Consider the following 23,815-nt stretch of genomic DNA (forward strand, 5'->3'; position numbering starts at 1 on the left):
CCTCCAGCTGCGGGTAAAGTACCCCACCACAACTACATTTACGAGGTGGAGCACAGCGCTGGGATAATCTGCACGGGACACGGTGTTCTCCCTCAGCTGTCAGCTACTGCTGTGGTTCGTATCATTATTGTTGTGGAACAAATACAAATATGAGGTGGAGCATAGCACAATTCAACTTCAGCGCCCTCCCTCCAGAGACTTTGAAACTAATAAGCTCTGTAAACACTGACTTTGTTACAACTGTTACATAAAAAGAACTGAAACTATTGTGCAAACAGCACTATCAGTATTTCTTGCTTACTCCTCAGCTATAAAGGGTTTAGAATTATATAGGAAGGGGATGTGCACAGATTTGTGTAATTTTAAATTATAATGTTACAAGTGTGTATATGCTGATATTGTATATTATATAAATATATCTCTTTTTATTAAATATATGACAAATTCAAAGCGCTCCCTTGGTATGTGAATACCTTTCTTTTTATTATTTCTTTAAAACCTTTGGCATTTTGTTATTGCCATTGTGGGAGCAGCTATCAAGGAGAGAGGTATATATATTTATATGCTTATAAAAATACATAATCAAATAGGCTTAATGGCTACTTATACCGCTAGGGACTTATCTTAGTTCATAATTCCAACATTATCCCACTTGTCCTAAATTGGCTACACTATGTTCTGTTCTTTACCAATTAATTTGAGGTATCACTATCTAATGGATTACAGGGAGAATACGAAAGACCCTTTGATGAGAACTTTTTTCGAACTTTGGTACACACCTAAGAAATATTTGTTATTACTATATAATTTATTGGGTTTAATGCACTATACTAAATTGTTCTTAATCTGATTGAACATTTCTGCAAATAAAAAAGTATACTTATCAGTATAGTGATAGCAATCAAACAGCTCACCATTCTCTCCTCATCTGTTTTGTGTTCAGCTAAAAGTTCTTCTCGTCTCTTGGCAATCTGTTTGTCCTGTGATAATTCATTAGAACAGCTTTGTTAATCAACTTGCAGCTAAAAACATCCATTTAGTTATAGCTAGAATTGAAAGATAGATCACAAAATAGAATTCAAATTTTTACAATAAACACATTTTATAAGACAGAATATGCAATGTACAAAATAAATACATGGTCAAATTGCATCAAAATATAATTTGAAATACTGTAACATACTAAGTACATTACATTTTGGAAGCTTTCTGGGGGGGGGGGGGGGGGCGTTTTCCAGCTCTTTGAAAGAAAAACACTCCTATGTCTAAACATAATTCATCCTACAGTATGTCTATCCACAATTAATTCAAATTGGCAAAGCCAAGCAGTTATTCTAAAGGTAAACTAGGACTTTTTTTTATAGCCTCTATTGAAACCATTGCAATGTAATTAAATTAATAAATCTTATTTATAGAGAATTTTTAACATATTTGGAGCCTTCTTATCAAGCTTTTCCACCCTTTAAATATATGGAAACTACTGTTTGTATGTAATAATTGCACTTGGGGACGATATTTAACAAGATCCGAGAACCACTGCTTTTTGGACCTACCATATACTGTATGTGTATGTTAGGCTGTTATATTAAATAGAGCCAGGGCCAGATTAACAATTGGGCGGATGGAGCTACAGCACCAGGCCCCAGATAAAAATAGGCCCATCAACATGACAGCATGATGATGATTAACTGCCCAGTTGGTCACATAATTTCCATAAATTATAAGAATTTAAATTATAATTCTGATTTCCTCACAAAGTGATAATGTTTTTCTACTTTTACGTATTTTGGGAGACATTGGGGCTTATAGTTTAGTGTACATGCCCATATGTCACTGGCCACACCCACACATTAGCCACACCTCCTCAACTTCTCACAATAGGCACTTAATCATTTTCAGCACCAGGCCCATGCGGATCTTATTCCGGCCCTGAACAGAGCAGCCCTGCTGGAAAGGGATCTTTCGTTCCCTCTCTGATGGTCTGTGGGAGATCGTAATGTACAGTACAATGCATTAACCGGATAGTAGCTCATGTGCTGTAGACCATCTGGGTCCAAAGCCCGGTAGTAAAGTGATCGCTTTACTTCTTATTGATCATCATAACAGGCTCTTAATGGAAACCTGTACTTTCCCCCGAAAAAAAGAATAAGTATTGTTTATAATAAATCTGCCCCAAAGTAATAACAAAGACACAGTATGAAATAGGCAAGCCAAACTTAGCAATGATTATGCAGTGCCTTAAAATCATTATTAAAAAAGGAAATACATATACAGTAGTTAGTTGGAATAAACTACATTATATAAAAAGCAACACAATCTGATTGCTATTTTCTTGATTTAAGTATAAGCTATACCTATACAGTAGTTGTTAATATTGCATATGAAATTTGATTTATAAATCAAACAGATCAGAATTACATTGTTTTACCAGAAAAAATAAGATGACTAATGCATACAAAACTAATCCATTTTAAAGAATCTGAGATTTTATCTCCATTAGATACAGTGGAGAGAGGCATGTTGTGAACTGAACCTTTATAAGGATTCATCATATAAATTAACTAGGAACCAGTGACATAACTGAGACTCTTAAAGCGGTATATTTTATGACTTTTTGACCACAAAATAGATGGCTTTATTGTGTATAGGTAACAAGCTCATATTATTCTAGAATATATAATGGATACTAAAATATATATGCAATGAGTATTTAGAAGGCTGCTAGGATTACTAATATAATAGTGTCCACTCAATACTCCAAATGTGAGACCAAACTACCCAACACTCCAAATGTGAGACCAAACTACCCAACACTCCAAATGTAAGATCGAATTACCCAACACTCCAAATGTAAGATCGAATGACCCAATACTCCAAATGTGAGACCGAACTAGCCAACACTCCAAATGTGAGACCAAACTACCCAACACTCCAAATATAAGATCGAATTACCCAATACTCCAAATGTGAGACCAAACTACCAACACTCCAAATGTAAGATCGAATTACCCAATACTCCAAATATGAAACCAAACTACCCAACACTCCAAATGTGGGACCGAATTACCCAATACTCCAAATGTGAGACCAAACTACCCAACAACTTAAATTTGGCACGGTGACCGTGCAATGGTTAGCTTGCTTGTGCACAGCACTGATGTCTAGGGCTCGATTCCCTCCAAGGCCCTATGTGTGAAGTTTGTATAATTTACCATGATTGTGTGTTTCTTCCAGGTGCTTTGGTTTCCTCCCACAATCCAAAAATATACTGTACAGTATATGTAGGTTTATCTGATTGTTCATGTGTGTGTGTATTGTACATGTGGTAGTATAGATTGTAAGTCCATTCGGGCAGAGACTGATGCAAATAACTTAATATTCTCTATAAAGTGATGCATAATATGTGTGCCCTATATAAATGCTAATAAATCAAATAACTAATGAAATATATTATACTGTACAATTTCTAACATATCTTTTTTTGTGCAAAGACATTTATGCTATATCATTGAAACATATACTGTAGCTTGTATTTAATGTAAACTTCAAGAAACATCGCAGCTCTCATTTACATTACAGAATACAGATATATAAAGAAATCTGTTTTTCTCCATAATGACCGACAAACATTTTGCAGCACAAATATGGAGAAATGCGGTAACTTGCAAATAGGGTCAATATTTCCTTTATACATAATGTAATTACACTGAAAACATACCCTAACACTTTTCTTCATATCTCTAAGTTTTTGTTCACGTTCTTCCTTTTTTCTTTTTCGTTCTTGCCACTTAGCTAAGCGAGGGGGCAGTAATCGATCACAAATGTCACTCTCCTCTGCTTCAAGCAAGACAGCAATGTCAGGGAAAAAGCCGCATTCTCCTATATACTGGACCTCCTCCACTGTGTTGGGGAAGCCATCTAGGACAAATCCAAGGGAGCTGTAATATATAAATGAGAAGAATGATTCTAAGCTAGCACCCATCTATTGCAGAATATTAGTAAGAGCTGGATTATAGAAGAGGAAAAGTGACTGTGTGGGCCTATTGGTTGGGTTGTTACACACCACCTAGGCTGTGTGTAAAACACTGGTATTTACAGAAGCTGTGCGCACGACTTGTAGGGAGCTCCCAGTTTGTTGTGTTACAATAAGAATACTCAAAAAGTTGACAGCAGCTGCAGTTGTCTCTCACATCTTTTGGTCAGTGCACTACACGTATATAAAACACATGCAGGATCTCATGCAGTAAGAAGAGGGGAATCTAGAAGGTATCAGGGGGGAGACACAGAGTGAGGTTTGGGTGCCCGGCTCAAGGGAGGGAGCAGCATGGGGGATGAGTGGTGCCTGCATGTCTGTGTGGTTGTGTCTATGTTGCCTTCGTGCTAAGGACCTGGACGTGACAAAGGTCTCTTCCCACCAGGGAGCGCCAAACGTCTTTTTTGTTTGTGTGCATCTTTTGCCGCAAAAATGCATCTTAAATGCAATGTAATGCAATAGGATGCACAAGCAGCTTCTGTTGATTAAAATGATATGCAGCATGCCTATATTCTGTGTGTGACTGCGACTGTATTTGCATACAAAATGATATGCTACAGTGTTCTCCTGGAAACACTGTAACGTTTCATTTTGGGTACAGATAGAGCTGCTGTAAGATGAAAAAAAATTCGCTTGGCGCTACCGAGCCCCACTAAGGCATGGCGCGACTTGAAGGGCTGTTTAGCGTGACTGCAGCAAGAATGAAAGAGGACACATCTGTGTATACTTAAATAAATGAATGACCGGTGGATGGTTTCCATCAAGTCTATCTGCATACAGTATCTGGAGTGCATGTATAAGTCAGTGCATGCATGTGTGCTCTCGTGCCTGTGCAGTAGGTGTGGGGCATTACATATAGCTGTACACCTCCCATGTTCCGGGTAAGATTCTGTTGGTTGCAGGGTAAGGATCTGTTGGGATGTAGGGTAAGGATATGATTGGTTGCAATATGGGGATCTATTGTGGGGAAACCCCAATGTTACCGAACCAGGCATCCTTGCACCCTGCTGCTAGCCACCTCCAGGCCCACGAAACTGCCTGGACCCTTCCCAGGTCAGCCACACAGGACATAACCCTCACAAGGAAATGCGCCACCCAGGCCCCAGTGCAAAAATAAAAAGTGAGAGGGAGCATGCCTATAGCAGCCGGCAATATTATGGTATTGCTGCATTAACACATGGTCCTAGTTATGCCATAGTGCAGTAACACATTTACACTTACAGCAAAGCAAAATGCTTGTTATATAAAGTGTACCTGTGACCACATTCTACACTGGCTTTTTATTGCTATTTGGCATATTTATCAATTACTGGGACTTTCTTAGCTTCGCTTATCGCAGCAATAATATCATATGCATCATTGGAATGTAGAATTCTTCACATCCAGGACAGGTGCTCGGATAGGAGCCCATCCCTGTGATGTGTAAAAGTAAAGTGATCACTAATGTGATGACCTTACTTCCAGGTTCAGGACATGGCCATGCTACTGCGCGTGAGCGGTCAGACTGCACAATCGGCATGTGACGAGGTGGGATCCTGCAGATCCCTCTCTCTGTATATGTTGTGAAGTGTAACCCATAGGCTATAGGTATGGAAGCCAAGCTCTTGAAGTAAGTCCCTAATTCAGTAAGGATCGCAGAAGCGATCCTCACTGCATTTTCCTGATGTTTGGAAACTGCACACACGCTGTACACATTCTGCGCATGTGCAGAACGGGTCCTTTGATCACATCACAGGGATATGAACGCCTCTGCCAGATGGACTGGCAGAGATGTTCCCGGGGAGGGATGGGGGCGGGCAGCTGGCGTTACCGGAAACGGGGAGAGAGGGGCGGGGGGGGGGGGGGTTTGGGGAGTCGCCCGCCATTTTTCAGGAGTGGTGAGGCCAAGGACTGCATCATGGGTGCAGTTTCTTGGACAGGTAGAACCCACATATGTTTTGGCTCAGCGTAAAGCTGCAAAGGCAATATTTATGTGGATACAGCTTGTGGTATTATCAGCGAAGTTATGCTTACAGTACATCCCACTTCCAGCATGAGCATCTTAGTGTTGTTCATTTTGTTCTTCTTGGACATTACAAATATCTACTGTGCTTGGTGTACAATTGTATCCACAAGCACCTGAGTACTGTATCATGTACAAGAGCAACAAAAATGTGTGTCTGTTTGATATACATGATTTGCCGGGAAGCACAAAGATAATGCATTTAGTGTAAGTAAAAGTTGGAGGAGGACGGGTACAAAGCAATAAATTCAAGTTGTCTGAAGAGGGGAAAGGGCGTTAAGGTTGAAAGACAAAAAGTCCTATAAGAGCTGCAACTTAAAATTGAAGGTTGTCTTGCAAATATTGAATCACAGAAAAGAAAACAGATAACAAATATGTTATAATTATATGCAACTGGCCTGGGATTATAGTGTCTCTAACAATGTCCATTCTATGACACTATATAGTCTTATGTCACATTTACCAAGCTTAAAGAAACATTAATATCTTTTCAAAATACCAAAATGGCTCTTTAGTCCACCACTCTGCTGCAACCTGGTCCAGCACCTCTGTTGGCAGAGGCTCATTGTCCGCTAAATAAGACCTGACTGCTTCCTCTTCTGGCGTCAGAACCACCTCTTCCTATATAAAGTAAAGTAACGCTGTATTAATTAATTCAATCATTTTATTCTACAACATGCTGCTAAGTGCTTATTCATTGCTGTACCAGATGTGCTACTATAGCTACTATGCAGGAACACATATATACCTTTGAATTCACAATATCTTCCTTCTGGCTTCCATCCATGTTTCCATTTTCTAATCCAAGCAGAATGGCTTCATCAGTTGAATCTTCTTCAGCGCTATCATCTTCAAATTGAGGTCCAATCTTTTTCTGCAGCTTAGACAACATGATTTCCTGCAGGCGCTCTTGAAATTGAATGTGAAAAATGCCTAATTTTTCTGCTAACCATCTGGCATTTACTGTTTTCCCAGTACCACTTGTGCCAATCAACAAAACTCTCAATGGTGGAGGCTGAGAGATAAGAGGAACAGAACGGGAGAGACTAAGACAAAAGCCATAGATTTTTAACAGCCTATCTACAGAGTGCCCTGAGAACTTTGTATGAGTCACTTATAAAAGTTATAGAACAGTATATCCTATATAATAAAAGGCTAACGCTGCTCCTCACCTCTATGGGGGGAAATTCAAGTGTTTTGCAAACCGGCGGCCACTAGATGGCCCTGACGGAGCAATTCAAGTGTTGCTCCGTTCGGGCACACACCGCCGCCGGTGCTGACATTACTGTTATTTTGACGGGCTGGTATTTAGTGTATTTGATATTGCATTAGCATATAGACACCAATAAGCATAGTACAAAATAAAGTATATTATATTCAGTAATTTATGCAGCACAGTGGCATGATAGTTGGTATTGCTGCTCACAGTACTGGGGTCATTAGAGTGACAGTTTCGGGCCATTAGATTGATGTGGAATTTGTATGATCTCCTTGTATTTGTGAGGATTTTAACCTTCTCAAACATTCCAAAACCCGACCAGGAAAATTCCCAGGACTTGCAACCTGGGTCAGTGCCCTAGATTGTGTGTGAAAGGAATGACCCGAGTCATGCCTAAAAGAAATAAATTGTCCAGGACAGTAGCGTTTGGAGATGACATCATCTACAAGCATCCACTGTAAGCCGGAAGACCTGGGTCAGGTGTGAAGAGATGACAACCCGGGAATAACTAGTGTCGTCACTTATGTGTGAAGGGGGATAAGTACAGAAAACCTGACCAGTGTTTGCGCAGGGTTATAGCCGAGGTTAATTTCTGAAAGGAGTATTAATAAAACAATGAGGGACATTTATAAGAAAAACACCTACTATAAGCTGCAACAATGCAAAGTGACTTTTTAACATTGTTATCAGGGCCGGTGCTAGGGTGTTCGGCGCCCCCCTGCAAACTATAGCTTTGCGCCCTCCCATATTTAACAAAGGGTCAGCGCTCACAAGGAAAAGGGGTGTGGTCTCACAAGGAGCATGGCCACATAATAGTACCCCCATTTAAAATTACGCCACACAGTAGCACAATCTTATTAATCTTATACGTAATGTCCCATCCGTAATAGTAGCGTCCTTATATGTAATACACCCCAGTAGTAGTAGCATCCTTATACATAATGCACCCACAGTGGTAGTAGCATCCTTATACGTAGTGCACCCCCAGTAGTAGAAGCGTCCTTATACCTAATGCCCCCCTAGTAGTAGTAGCGTACATATACGTAGTGCACCCCCAGTAGCAGAAGCATCCTTATACGTAATTCCCCCCTAGTAGTAGTAGCATCCTTATACGTAATGCCCCCCCAGTAGTAGTAGCGTCCTTATACATAATGCCCCTAAGTAGCAGTAGCTTCCTTATACGTAATGCCCCCCCCAGTAGTAGTAGCATCGTTATACGTAATACCCCCCCAGTAATAGTAGCATCCTTATACGTAATGCTCCCCCAGTAGTAGCGTCCTTATACGTAATGCCCCCTCTCCCAGTAGTAGCATCCTTACACGTAATGCCCCCCCCCCCCCCGTAGTAGTAGCGTCCTTACATGTAATGCCTTCCCCAGTAGTAGCATGGTTATACGTAATGCCCCCCCTAGTAGTAGTAGCGTCCTTACATGCAATGCCCCCCCCCCAGTAGTAGCGTTGTTATACGTGATTCCCCCCAAAAGTAGTAGTAGCGTCCTTATAAATAATGCCCCCCCAGTAGTAGCGTCGTTATACGTAATGCCCCCCCCAGTAGTAGTAGCGTCCTTACATGTAATGGCCCCCCCAGTAGTAGCGTCCATAATGCGTGCGCACACAGACATACCTCACACACACAGTTCACACATACACACCCACCATACACCCCCCCCCCCACCATACACACACACCGCCACCTTACATGTAATGTCCCCCCCCCAGTAGTAGCATTATTATACGTAATGCCCCCCCCCAGAAGTAGTAGTGTACTTACATGTAATGCCCCCCCAGTGGTAGTGTCGTTATACTTAATGCTCGCCCCTGTAGTAGTAGCGTAATTACATGTAATGCCCCCCCCCCAGTAGTAGCGTCGTTATACGTAATGCCCCCCCCCCCGTAGTAGTAGTAGCGTAATTACATGTAATACCCCCCCAGTAGTAGCATCGTTATACATAATACTCCCCCCCCGTAGTAGTAGTGTACTTACATGTAATGCCCCCCAGTAGTAGCGTCATTATACGTAATGCCCCCCCCCCCCAGTAGTGGTAGCGTCCTAACATGTAATGGACCCCCCAGTAGTAGCGTCCATAATGCGTGTGCACACAGACATACCTCACACACACAATTCACACATATATACACACATACACACACACACCCCCACCATACACACACACCCCTACCATACACATACACATACATTTCTCTCTCACCCTCCACTTACCTAAGTCTGGATTGCCGCCACTGTAATTACTGTCCCTCTCTCTACAGCAGCCTGGTCCGTTTAGCTCCGCCCATTCAGTCTCATTTAGCTCTGCCCCTTCTACCCAGTGTAGCTCCGCCCCCTCCTCTGATCCGTACACAACCGCTGTCACACAGGTGAGGGGAGGGGAGTGGGATTTTCATGCTGCCAGCGCCGCTGCCTGTCATACAGTGACAGGCACAGCAGCTGGCAGCAGCAGCAGGGGGGACAGGACGGTGCAGCAGCAGTGAAGGGATGCAGAGCAGGGGGAGCGTCTCTCCGTCCCAGTGTCTCCCTGCACTGCATCCCTTCGTTGAGCGGGTAGCGCCGGGCCTGATTGTTATATATTTATAGCAGCATTTGTGTATTTTAGTTTATGATTGTACTTTGTAAATGTCAAAAGGAAGAATAGCTAAAACAGAGCTAAAATGTGCTTGCTCTATAACATTAACACATAGGTTCTCAAACTCGGTCCTCAGGATTTTTAAACAGGTATTTCAGGTACTTCAATCTTTCACCCCACTACAGCTGATGATTATGCTGTATCTTTATTTTTGTCATACCAAGATGCACTTAGAGAATATCATGACGCAGATTCATACATTTACAGTGTATTTTGAAATATACAATTAAGAACAAGCTTACATTCAAGCTGCAAAATTAAATTATGAAGATCTTAGTCAATTAAATAACTTACATTGTTTTTGCATGGAAAACAGCAAACATACTAAGGAACCCTTGTGTTACAATATAAACCTTAAGTAAGCTAGAACTCTTTTATTGATAGCCTATATTTTTTATTACTTATATTATATCCAGATATGACACCCTCTGCGGGATGTAATGGAGTCCGAGATCGCCGGAAGTGCGGGATGCAGGCCGATTTCTGACATTTTTTAAAGGGTTTTTCCTTGTAAGTGATTGCCACTTTAACAAAACGCCAGAGATCGTCCGGCATCCCGTATCTCTGGCGATCTCGGACTCCATTACACCCCGCCAAATGTGTATTACTCTATGATACTTCTTATTGTCCTATTTATGTTATTGTGCTTTGTATACCAATTTTAGTCAATAAAAACAGCATGAAAATCAAAACAAAACATTACTTGTAATGGCTCATTGTGAGCAATATCGTTTTCAGGATTCTCAAGAAACTTCTTTCTTGCTTCAGGACTTGAGCAGTAGTATGTCTTCTCCCTGTATATGGCAGCATTATCCTGAAGTCCTGGCTGTAGTATAAGCTTGTCTTTTAGAGCCACTGGACAGAAGTGCTTGGAATCTCCATAATGTTTCTTCTTTTCACTGATAATATCATCGTCCTACGTGCAATAAAAATTGCATACATTACAAATTAATGTTCTCATCATTATTATGCTTCCTAGAATGTAAAAGTACATACAACTTCTACAAATCTTAATAAGAACTTGAATAAACAAAATCACAAAGTCAATTTCAGAATCTGTGCCACTAGGTTTGTGTATTTAGGGGGTCACTGCAGGCTTAGAGAACTTGTGGTAATTGAGAAAATAAAAACTTTGGTTTAATAGAGGGGACACTTAGGGCTGTTTCACACTGGCCGGGTAGCGCCACCGGCTTTTTGCCGTGGCTGTCCTGCAGAGACACATGAAGAGTAGTGTGTCAGTTCACACGGCACGGCACCGGCACAGTTTGCAGCCGGAAATATCCACTGAAAGGTCCGGCTGCCGGCCGGGGCTGTGCCGTCCTTGTAAGCAGTGAACCGTGTGTGTGAATGGGAGCTTTCACACACAACGTTTTTTTTCCAAGCCGGTCCTGCTGCTGCGCATGCGCACAACATTAAACACGGCTCTAAGCTGTTGTGTGTGAAAGACCCTGCCGGATGGCAAAAAGCCGGACAAAGTTTGTCCGGCTTTTTGCCATCCGGTGAAAACCGGTGTGTGTAAAACAGCCCTTACTGTATGTGCTCAGAAAGTTTGTAGAGAAAAGACACATATAAAAGTATATTCACATGCCAAAGGCATATTAACCTTTTGCTGGCTGCATCATCTGCGGTTTTATGTTTTCGGAAGATGGAGCATGCAGCACACTGCCAAACAGTGCACCACACAACCTGTACCCATTATAGATATGCTAGTGCCATGCATATGTTAAGCCAGATGTACCTCAAGATGCATGCAGTTGAAAAAGCATGTGCACCAGCCCATAACCGGTGAAAAACCAGTGAAAAAAAGTATGCAAATTTTTTAACCAAGATACTAGCAATTGTCTAAATCAGGGATTCTCAACCTTAATTCTCCTGGTGTAAAGAAAACATAGATATGTGACTTTAGCATGTATGTAGTGCATGCTAAAGTCAGATCACCCTATCTGTAGACAATATAGTAATGTCAAGAAGGTATATCATCTGGACAATGTTGTATTAGTTATTATTCGTTACGTTTCATATAAAATGTAATGAAATACAAAGAGAATCTTATTTCCTGTAATTGGGTCATAATTCCTTAAAAATGCATTTGTACACATATATGTGGGGGTTTTACTTAGCTGCTGTGATTTACCATGGGCTAATTGATCCCCTGGGGCTATTCAATTAGCCCCGAAGGTAGCCTGCAGGCTGCAGTTAATGGGGATTTTTTTTGAGCCTCAGCAGACTTGAAAATAAATCCTCGATAAATAGACTGTTTTCAGACACACAGGTGCGGGAAATTATCCCAAATTCTATGTGTTAATGCCTGTTAACAGTTAGTTACTGGGCGAGATAAACGGGCTCTAATTGAATAGCCTGGTCGTTAAAGCCCAAGCCTACCACCCTTTTTCACCCCCACTTAATTAATGGGGCTAAATGAATTCCCACAAGGGTTGGGTATCTGCACACTCACTTTATATATTTTTTCTAATAGTGCGAGTGTATGTGAGTCATCACCATACAATCACTATATAAAACCCCTTTTACACTATCTTAATGATGTTCAAAATAAAGGAAGGGGGTGCTGTCAATTACAGTAAATGTACAACGGGGTTGGGGGAAAGAAGGATAGAAGAAAACTGTATTTATGACGCACTAGAAGGAATTAATCAATCCTAAAATGTAACCTTTATTGAATATATATTAAAATGTATAATTTCATTGACCCAGACTACAGTGAAACATAAGAGTTAAAATCAAACAGACTGACATATATGTGAAACCTACAAGATAGGAAATGGTGAATAAAGAATTTTAAAAAGCGTATCCTGCGTGTGTTGTATATATCACCCCTTTATAGGTATGATTCTGTTTAAATAATGGCTGTTACAACAAATATTAATAGCTAGCACTCTCCGGTTAATAATCTTAGAGTGTCAGAACTTATCTCATATATATCCTAATTCACTCTACAGAAATATCCCCTGGGGAATCCTCCCAGATATGGGGACTGTGAGTGTCAATAGAAATAAATAGATAGTTATTTCGATAGTATTTCTAAATCAAGACCGCTGAAAAAATGGATATCAAGGCCTCTAAATTAATCTTAGCACAAGGTATATTAACCCACATTCATTGTCGCATTACTAATTCGATGATATGTAGTGCTGATCGTCGCCAATATACTTATATATAATATGCTTCTGAATCAATGGTTCGCTGCAAAATAGAAATCAAGATCTCTGAATTAATTTTGGCACAAAGACATATTATCCCACACTTATTATCATACATATAGTTATCCGGGCATGTGTATGGGGAAACAGAGAAGAAGTTTTCTTTATACTCAAGGGATATGGCAGTCCCCACTTCATATGGATTTTTTAAGGGATATAGCAGTCCCAGTTTAAAGCTCCAATAATCCACATATATTTCTTTCTGGATATTGCAATTCAGATTTGCTTAAGGGATATAGCAACCCCCATATCTGTATGGGTCTCTTAAAGGAATATGGCAATCCCCAATAACCCGCATATGATCTATGTACTGCAATATGTCACAATAACTTGGGCTCATTCTCTGTTTATTTAATTTGAAGATATAAAGCTATTATTCAGGAAGATAGCGCTCCTATTCATAATATGTATTAACCCCATACACAGTATCGTGTCCCTTTTATAACAATTTCGTTGTATGATTAAACCTGCAGTGTGGGGTAGCGCCTGTGTAAAGGTGGTGTTTTTTATCCACTCACATGTTATATATCATAATTCAGGGATGCATTAAATACCCCCTGGAGACTAATAGAATGTATAGTCCCCACAAATCATGGATTATCACAGTAGTGATTATTTCAGTATTCCATTGATTCATGCAGCTCCTAATGAGTATTGCCTTATAATATTGGCTATAATATAGGATGCTTGTATCGTATTTTTTTCAGTATTCAGTCATACACCTACCATCTTGTTTTCAAATGTTACAACATTGTTTGTTACAGTATAATATATTAGGTATTATCACTGACACTGTCCAATCATTGCCTTATGACAGCTTTAGTGTAGAAATAGCATAGCTGAATTATTTTAGCTGGTGTCTAAAGCAGTGGTGGTTTACTTTAGACACCAGCAAAAATAATTCAGCTATGCTATTTCTACACTAAAGCTGTCATAAGGCAATGATTGGACAGTGTCAGTGATAATACCTAATATATTATACTGTAACAAACAATGTTGTAACATTTGAAAACAAGATGGTAGGTGTATGACTGAATACTGAAAAAATACGATACAAGCATCCTATATTATAGCCAATATTATAAGGCAATACTCATTAGGAGCTGCATGAATCAATGGAATACTGAAATAATCACTACTGTGATAATCCATGATTTGTGGGGACTATACATTCTATTAGTCTCCAGGGGGTATTTAATGCATCCCTGAATTATGATATATAACATGTGAGTGGATAAAAAACACCACCTTTACACAGGCGCTACCCCACACTGCAGGTTTAATCATACAACGAAATTGTTATAAAAGGGACACGATACTGTGTATGGGGTTAATACATATTATGAATAGGAGCGCTATCTTCCTGAATAATAGCTTTATATCTTCAAATTAAATAAACAGAGAATGAGCCCAAGTTATTGTGACATATTGCAGTACATAGATCATATGCGGGTTATTGGGGATTGCCATATTCCTTTAAGAGACCCATACAGATATGGGGGTTGCTATATCCCTTAAGCAAATCTGAATTGCAATATCCAGAAAGAAATATATGTGGATTATTGGAGCTTAAAACTGGGACTGCTATATCCCTTAAAAAATCCATATGAAGTGGGGACTGCCATATCCCTTGAGTATAAAGAAAACTTCTTCTCTGTTTCCCCATACACATGCCCGGATAACTATATGTATGATAATAAGTGTGGGATAATATGTCTTTGTGCCAAAATTAATTCAGAGATCTTGATTTCTATTTTGCAGCGAACCATTGATTCAGAAGCATATTATATATAAGTATATTGGCGACGATCAGCACTACATATCATCGAATTAGTAATGCGACAATAAATGTGGGTTAATATACCTTGTGCTAAGATTAATTTAGAGGCCTTGATATCCATTTTTTCAGCGGTCTTGATTTAGAAATACTATCGAAATAACTATCTATTTATTTCTATTGACACTCACAGTCCCCATATCTGGGAGGATTCCCCAGGGGATATTTCTGTAGAGTGAATTAGGATATATATGAGATAAGTTCTGACACTCTAGGATTATTAACCGGAGAGTGCTAGCTATTAATATTTGTTGTAACAGCCACTATTTAAACAGAATCATACCTATAAAGGGGTGATATATACAACACACGCAGGATACGCTTTTTAAAATTCTTTATTCACCATTTCCTATCTTGTAGGTTTCACATATATGTCAGTCTGTTTGATTTTAACTCTTATGTTTCACTGTAGTCTGGGTCAATGAAATTATACATTTTAATATATATTCAATAAAGGTTACATTTTAGGATTGATTAATTCCTTCTAGTGCGTCATAAATACAGTTTTCTTCTATCCTTCTTTCCCCCAACCCCTAAATGAATTCCCCCATAGACATAGGTGTACAAATATTGATGCATGTGCTCAGCATTAAAATGTAAAACTTACACTAAAAAACATTTATATCTACTCTAAATTAGTCTCTTTGTGAATTGAGCTGTAAGAAGTAGTGACATAACGCTTACTTCTTCTTCTGCCTCTTCTCTACCAAATTCTTCCTCTTCCTCCCCTTCTTGTTCCTCAGCTTCCAGCTCTGCCTGCATGTCTTCTGCTTCTTCATCTATGTCCTGTGAAGTTACTTCCCAGCCGTGATACTGAAATGGTTCTGAAATAATAAATATAAAATACAGTATATATATATTATGATAAAAGCACTGATAAGGTTGTACATGGGTGATATATTTGACCCAGGTTTCTGACCTATAGTATTTAAAACCCCAGCAACAAGTCTGTTTCTGCAATAAGATTTTGGGCTTTAGTAAAAGCCGGTTAAGGGTATCTGGGGTTATGGATGGAGAGTGAGGGCAGGCTCCATCCATTAGGCCCACATCAGGTCTTCAGGTTTTCAGCCTGAAATCAGGCTAATTAATACTTGCACCTGTGGAGGCTAATAAAGGTGTGTCAGGGCTTTACTCTGTGTCTCACTACTTGGGGAAACAGACTGTGATTTTCTGACCGTGAGTCCTGTGCATATGCTTATGTTGGTGGTATTGGCATTAGTTCCTACCACTCAGAAAGGGAACCTGTGATTTATTTTTATATTTTATGTTTTCTGTACTGCACAATAAAATAGTTACCTGCTAGACTGCATGAAAATTCTGGACTGGTGTGCTGTTTCCTGGGTGCTGTGTGCCCATCTATCCCAGGAGAAAGCACCCCTATCTTGATCTCTCTCTAAATATATATATATATATATATATATATTTATATAAAATGAAAAATAGAGGAATATGGCACCCAAGGATTATATCAACCCCAGAAGATTAAAGGATCCTCAAAGTAATACACAGTTTAAGCTAAACAAGCTTTAAAATATAAGAAAGAACTGTTCATTTACAAAAATGTATTACAAAAATACAAAGGCATGCATAGTATCCATCATATTACATAGGCAACAAGATGTAATTCTCCTATGCTTAGTGGAAGAATGTAGGTACATTTCTGCTGTGTCCTTAATCTTCCTTATTGTATTTTCGGAGAAAACATCAGAAAACAGAGTAGTAACCCAACGTGTTTCGTCTAATATCAAAACTTCATCAGGGTTGTGTCTAAAATTATAGGACAACTAATCAATGCATTACATTTATACAAATATTATAAAATACAATCAATATATAATACAGATTAAAAAATGAACAGTACAAAAACAAAAAAATGGGCAAGACATGGTATAACAGAGCGAGGAATAATTACTAGAGTCAACAAAGTCACAGAGAAGAAAACGGCAAAGAAGACAAAGAAAATCCAAAGATATTATAATTCAACACAGAACATACCTCTGATCTTTGATTAATAATGACAAAAAATTATTTTTGAAGAACCCAGACAGTCAATCAGGGGTGTTCATAAGGAGAGTTCGACAGCCACTAATGTGGTAATATCAATCCAGCCTAATTAAGATATATTAATTAAAGTTATAATTAAATATATTATATTTTATAGGCTATTTCATGTATCTAGATAATACACCACATACCTCTAGGGACAACTACCCAGATTCAAAACACCCTTGTACGGGAAGTTCAACAGAGTAATAAAGTCGGCAAAATCCAACACAAAAGGACCTAATGGATCAATTAATTGCCCACTGATTAGTATTTATGTGTGTAGTACCTATTCAAAGCTCCTAGGAGTTTATAGTATTAACAATCTTTCTGAAAAATGCCAGAAAGGCACTTTTCAAGTATCACCAAATAATTTATACATTCAATCTCCAATGATTTATGAACTTAATATCAATCTAATATGGTTATACTATAATTAAACTTAAGTATAATTTTCAAATTTCCTATAAAAGGCACATGATAACATACCTCAAGGGTCAGCTTAAAAAATGGAACTCATGTAAAGAGAAACTCCTTGTATAAACGGATGGATATGGAATCTAAAGATTCAAGTGGTATGTGTCAATTGGCATAGATTATTAGACTTAAAAAAAACTTAAAAGAGGTTTCCAAAGGGGAAAGCTGTTTAATTCAGTCTAAGTGACATAAACATATATATATGTGTGTAGAAAACACAACTGGAGTATACAAGTATAAATTCAAACTGCTCATAAAATAACAGTCATATATTAAACATGATGTTAACATCAATTGACAAATGACTAATATGCACCTAAATTACAGAAAACTTACACAGCTGTGTATGATAAATTAAATGGACCCTTGTTCTAAATGTTGTATGTGGGAAACTTACCCTCCAGAGGATTATCAGTGAATGTCCAATATCCATGCAATGAAGCATGGGAGCCAGAACCTGACTTATATAGGGGGAGGAAGATGACATCACTACCTTAATGAGTCTTAATAATACTATACTAATTAGTAAAAAAAAACTCTTAAAAGAGTGTGGATGGATTAGACCCTTATAAGTATCCTGCATTATAGCTATTAAATATGGATCAAAAGGACATATATATTTCTAAATTACTAAATTAGAATATACCAAACTAACTTTAATTGATTAATGAACCCATATTGCACTTCATGGGTTAAGTTAGTATGTGGTTGTAACTATTAAGAGTGATAGTATAACCTACCAATGGGCGTAGTGGAGGGCGGGACACTAGTCCCTTATATCACTAGGTTTTAAAAAAACCAAAAAAAAACCAAAAAAAAATACATTTATTTAATATAGCTAGTAACTTATAGTGGGGATTCAAAAGCCCCAACCAGTCTTGAAGCTGCACTCTTTTAGTCCAGCTAACGATCTGTTGACACTGGAGACGGAGGTAACACAGTGTAGCGCTGTCAGTGTTTGCTAGACACCGGGAGAGCTGCTTGCATCACGTGACTATATCACGTGACCCGGAAGCTCGACGCTGGGGCGCAGTAGCTTGCGCTCCAGCGCCATGACTACATGCGCCTCACCTGACTGGAGAAGCACTACCCTGATGTAGCTAGTCACATGGTTCTACCGGACCAATGGGGAAGGGGCATGAAGTACTAACAGAAAATATATAACAGAAAATATATGTGATTCGAGTGATTAGAGTGTGAAGTGTTGAAATTATTACAGCTTTAAAGTGTCAGTCTTGATAAACAACGATCTAAAAGTGAAGCATAATTTACTAAAGTCAGTAATGTGTGAACATAATAGTTAGTGCAAGTATATCAAAACGGGCTCATTAATTTAATTATTTGATACAACGTACCCTACTAATCCTAATCAATTAATACACCTATTATGCATTTCAAGAGTAGATGACAGTGTATGGTTATAATTAATTAAAGTGACAGTGAAATTGGTGAGAGGAGGGGGGCAGAACTCTGATCCCTCACAGAAATATAACATAGCTATCCGATACGCTTATCACGTGACATATAGTGAGGATTTTTAAACCACACTATAGTTACGGAATAACACTATTCTAATTACCTGAGCTGGAAACCCTATAAACCGGTACCTTTAATGTTTTACATTAACAAGTGCCGGGGGAACCGTACTAATCATATAGGAACATGAAGCTGGAATATCACAGCTTGTGTTCCAGCTCCATGACACCCTACCCGTCACGGTGCCTAACTGCACCAGTGGATGCCTCCCTGGTATAGCTAATCTCACGACCCCACTGACAATAGGGAACTGGCATAGGAAACCAATAGAATTGAGGGGTTGAAACTGTGTTACATAATATAAAAATAAAAAGTTAAACATATTCGCTTCTAGCTGCAATTAAAGCCCCTATAATTAAATTAAACTCTAAAAAAACACTACCATAATTGTTATCCCAGAATAATTCTTAATATTTTAGAAAAATAAAATACAAGATATGATCCTCTTGTATGTATATTCTATTATCTGGATGAATGAATCATTCCAACCATAATAGCATACAGTAGAGTAAAAGGCGCCATTTATTACAAGAACACACACTTAAAAATGTTTTAGTATAGAAAACAGGAAAACTTATTCCCCCCAACAAAATTCGTATTGACCATGTAACTTGGAATTTACCCACCAGAAAAAGCCTTAGACTTCCTAATGAAAGAAATAATCCATATATATCTCCTGCCGTCATAGTCCCCCCTAATTGATATTATGGAGGAAATTACAAAAAACGGGGGTAAGCCAAAAGAAAGGGAAGGTGAAGCTAGTTCCCTATAACCATATGCCATATCTATGCTTTCATTAAACCCATTGGGCATAAGAGTATTCAAGGTGTAAATCCAATAGGATTCTCTTTGGGCCAAGTACAAATCTCTATCGCATCCCCTCTTGTTTTACAAGATATGCTCAAGGACAGTAAAAGTCAGATCATGGACTTCGGAATTGTGTCTTTCCTGAAAGTGTCTGGGAAGACTGTTAATCTGAACTTTGTTTCTGATGTTTCGTAGATGTTCCTGCATTCTTGTTTTTAGACTCCTCTTAGTTTTGCCAATATATGAAAGCTTACATGCACATTTAATTTTGTAAATGACGTAGTTAGTGTTACACGTAACTGCAGTCTTCAACCTGTGTGTTCTCATCCTATCGTCTTCCCAAATTAATCCTTTTTTATCTATATGACGACAACAATTGCATTTATTGCAGGGAAACAGTCCTGTTCTTTTCATAATGGGATGTTCAAACGTAACGTCCCTAATCGGTTGGCGAGATTGTAATTGGCTCAGAGCCAGGATGTTTTTAAGGTTCTTTGACTTTCTAAATACTATATAGTTTTCCTGTTTTCTATTCTAAAACATTTTTAAGTGTGTGTTCTTGTAATAAATGGAGCCTTTTTCTCTACTGTATGCTATTATGGTTGGAATCATTCATTCATCCAGATAATAGAATATACATACAAGAGGATCATATCTTGTATTTTATTTTTCTAAAATATTACGAATTATTCTGGGATAACAATTATGGTAGTGCTTTTTTTAGAGTTTAATTTGATTATAGGGGCTTTAATTGCAGCTAGAAGCGAATATGTTTCACTTTTTATTTTTATATTATGTAACACACTTTCAACCCCTCAATTCTATTGGTTTCCTATGTCAGTTCCCTATTGTCAGTGGGGTCATGGGATTAGCTATACCAGGTAGGGGATTCACTGGTGCAGTTAAGCACCGTGACGGGTAGGGTGTCATGGAGCTGGAACACAAGCTGTGATATTGCAGCTTCATGTTCCTATATGATTATTACGGTTCCCCTGGCACTTGTTAATGTAAAACATTAAAGGTACCGGTTTATAGGGTTTCCGGCTCAGGTATTAGAATAGTGTTATTCCGTAACTATAGTGTGGTTTAAAAATCCTCACTATATGTCACGTGATAAGCGCATCGGATAGCTATGTTATATTTCTGTGAGGGATCAGAGTTCTGCCCCCCTCCCCTCACCAATTTCACTGTCACTTTAATTAATTATAACCATACACTGTCATCTACTCTTGAAATGCATAATAGGTGTATTAATTGATTAGGATTAGTAGGGTACGTTGTATCAAATAATTAAATTAATGAGCCCGTTTTGATATACTTGCACTAACTATTATGTTGACACATTACTGACTTTAGTAAATTATGCTTCACTTTTAGATCGTTGTTTATCAAGACTGACACTTTAAAGCTGTAATAATTTCAACACTTCACACTCTAATCACTCGAATCACATATATTTTCTGTTATATATTTTCTATTAGTACTTCATGCCCCTTCCCCATTGGTCCGGTAGAACCATGTGACTAGCTACATCAGGGTAGTGCTTCTCCAGTCAGGTGAGGCGCATGTAGTCATGGCGCTGGAGCGCAAGCTACTGCGCCCCAGCGTCGAGCTTCCGGGTCACGTGATATAGTCACATGATGCAAGCAGCTCTCCCGGCTAGAGATGGGCAACTCTGCTCTTTTCCGTGAGCGGCTCTGAACGGTTCAGCTCATGGAAAAGAGCCGGTTCTTTTGAACGGCTCTCGGCTCACTAATTACATTAATATTGGTATTCGGTATACCATACTTGTAAGTGTCCCTTTTCAACATTGTTTAGCCATATAGTAGGTGACCTGCACAACTTCCCTGTTTGGTTAACCTAGTCTCATTCCTCTCCTCCCCACCCAGGGGTCTAATCTTACAAGACCTTACATTTGTGCACCTGGGAAACCCAGACCTGCGTCACTGAGTCACTCACAGTCACTAACAACACCCGGCGACGGAGGCGCGCATGCCCTGTTGAGATCATGATGACTCATGAGAAGAAGAACGGACTCGCAGCGCTCCTCCCGGCTCCAGGCAGGAAGTGGAACAGAGCCGGCGCAGTGATCTGCGGTTCTTCACTGAGTCAGTGTGTATAAGAACCGCAGCTCACTGCGCCGGCTCTGTTCCATTGACTCAGTGAAGAACCGTGCAGCTCACTGCGCCGGCTCAGTTCCACTTCCTGCCTTGAGCCAGGAGCGAGTCACTCACTCCGTTCTTCTCATGAGTCATGACATGCAAATTAGCTACAGACAGAGGGAGCTGCTGCTCAGCTGACAGTGACACAGCCTGGTGAACTGGTGAGTGAACCGCCGCTCACTTGAAACGGGTCACGGCTCACCCGGCTCACTCCGTAGAGCCGGCTCAAAAGAGCGGCTCAATAGTGAGCTACACATCTCTAATCCCGGCGTCTAGCAAACACTGACAGCGCTACACTGTGTTACCTCTGTCTCCAGTGTCAACAGATCGTTAGCTGGACTAAAAGAGTGCAGCTTCAAGACTGGTGTGGGTCTTTTGAATCCCCACTATAAGTTACTAGCTATGTTAAATGTATTGGTTTTTTTGTTGTTGTTTTTTTAGACCTAGTGATATAAGGGACTAGTGTCCCGTCCTCCACTACGCCCATTGGTAGGTTATACTGTCACTCTTAATAGTTACAACCACATACTAACTTAACCCATGAAGTGCAATATGGGTTCATTAATCAATTAAGGTTAGTTTGGTATATTCTAATTTAGTAATTTAGAAATATATATGTCCTTTTGATCCATATTTAATAGCTATAAAGCAGGATACTTATAAGGGTCTAATCCATCCACACTCTTTTAAGAGTTTTTTTACTAATTAGTATAGTATTATTAAGACTCATTAAGGTAGTGATGTCATATTCCTCCCCCTATATAAGTCAGGTTCTGGCTCCCATGCTTTATTGCATGGATATTGGACATTCACTGATAATCCTCTGGAGGGGTGTAGTACGGCTGACCGGTGGTCAGGAGACTGCCGGTCAGCTTACTGACGCCGGGATCCCGGCAGCATACCGATGCCATGATCCCGGCGGGGAGGGGCGAGTGCAGCAAGCCCCTTGCGGGCTCACTGCGCTCGCCACACTGCGGGCTCAGTGGCAACCTGCGGTCGCCACGGGTTCTATTCCCACTCTATGGGTGTCGTGGACACCCACGAGTGGAAATAGTCCCTGTTGGTCGGCATGCCGACCATCGGGATAGTGAGCCGTCGGGATGGTGGAGGAGGTCATGTGACTGTCGGTCAGCTGACCGGCGGTCACATGAATACCACCCCTCTGGAGGGTAAGTTTCCCACATACAACATTTAGAACAAGGCTCCATTTAATTTATCATACACGGCTGTGTAAGTTTTCTGTAATTTAGCTGCATATTAGTCATTTGTCAATTGATGTTAATTTTCTTACTTTGTAATGAATCCTATTGGACTAAGGTTAAAATCATGTTTAATACATGACTTATTTTATGAGCAGTTTGAATTTATACTTGTATACTCCAGTTGTGTTTTCTACACACATATATATATATGTTTATGCCACTTAGGGGTCTATTTACTAAGCCATGGATGGAGATAAAGTCGCTGGAGATAAAGTACCAGCCAATCAGCTCCTAACTGCCATGCTGCAGGCTGTGTTTGGAAAATAACAGTTAGGAGCTGATGGGCTGGTACTTTTATCTCCAGTGACTTTATCTCCTTCCAAGGCTTAGTAAATAGACCCCTGTGACTGAATTAAACAGCTTTCCCCTTTGGAAACCTCTTTTAACTTTGTTAAAGTCTAATAATGGATGCCAATCGACACATACCACTTGAATCTTTAGGTTCCATATCCATCTGTTTATACAAGGAGTTTCTCTTTACATGAGTTGCATTTTTTAAGCTGACCCTTGAGGTATGTTATCATGTGCCTTTTATAGGAAATTTGAAAATTATACTTAAGTTTAATTGTAGTATAACC

The 23,815-nt window shown here is 39.4% G+C and overlaps 1 protein-coding gene across 5 annotated transcripts in view; it reads right to left on the bottom strand.

Moving 5' to 3' along the window:
* The window catches only part of AK9 (adenylate kinase 9), a 406,441-nt gene that overhangs the window by 107,830 nt on the left and 274,796 nt on the right, over positions 1–23,815 (bottom strand). For all 5 annotated transcript variants that reach the window (XM_063917113.1, XM_063917112.1, XM_063917116.1 and 2 more), the window contains exons 23-28: positions 15,635–15,774; positions 10,599–10,811; positions 6,784–7,050; positions 6,535–6,656; positions 3,719–3,938; positions 915–980 (exon numbers count right to left, since the gene is read on the bottom strand). In XM_063917113.1, coding sequence (XP_063773183.1) covers positions 915–980; positions 3,719–3,938; positions 6,535–6,656; positions 6,784–7,050; positions 10,599–10,811; positions 15,635–15,774 — 1,028 coding nt within the window. The remainder of the gene's footprint in view (positions 1–914; positions 981–3,718; positions 3,939–6,534; positions 6,657–6,783; positions 7,051–10,598; positions 10,812–15,634; positions 15,775–23,815) is intronic.

The sequence above is a fragment of the Pseudophryne corroboree genome, chromosome 4 (genome assembly GCF_028390025.1).
Source record: "Pseudophryne corroboree isolate aPseCor3 chromosome 4, aPseCor3.hap2, whole genome shotgun sequence".
Taxonomy (NCBI): domain Eukaryota; kingdom Metazoa; phylum Chordata; class Amphibia; order Anura; family Myobatrachidae; genus Pseudophryne; species Pseudophryne corroboree.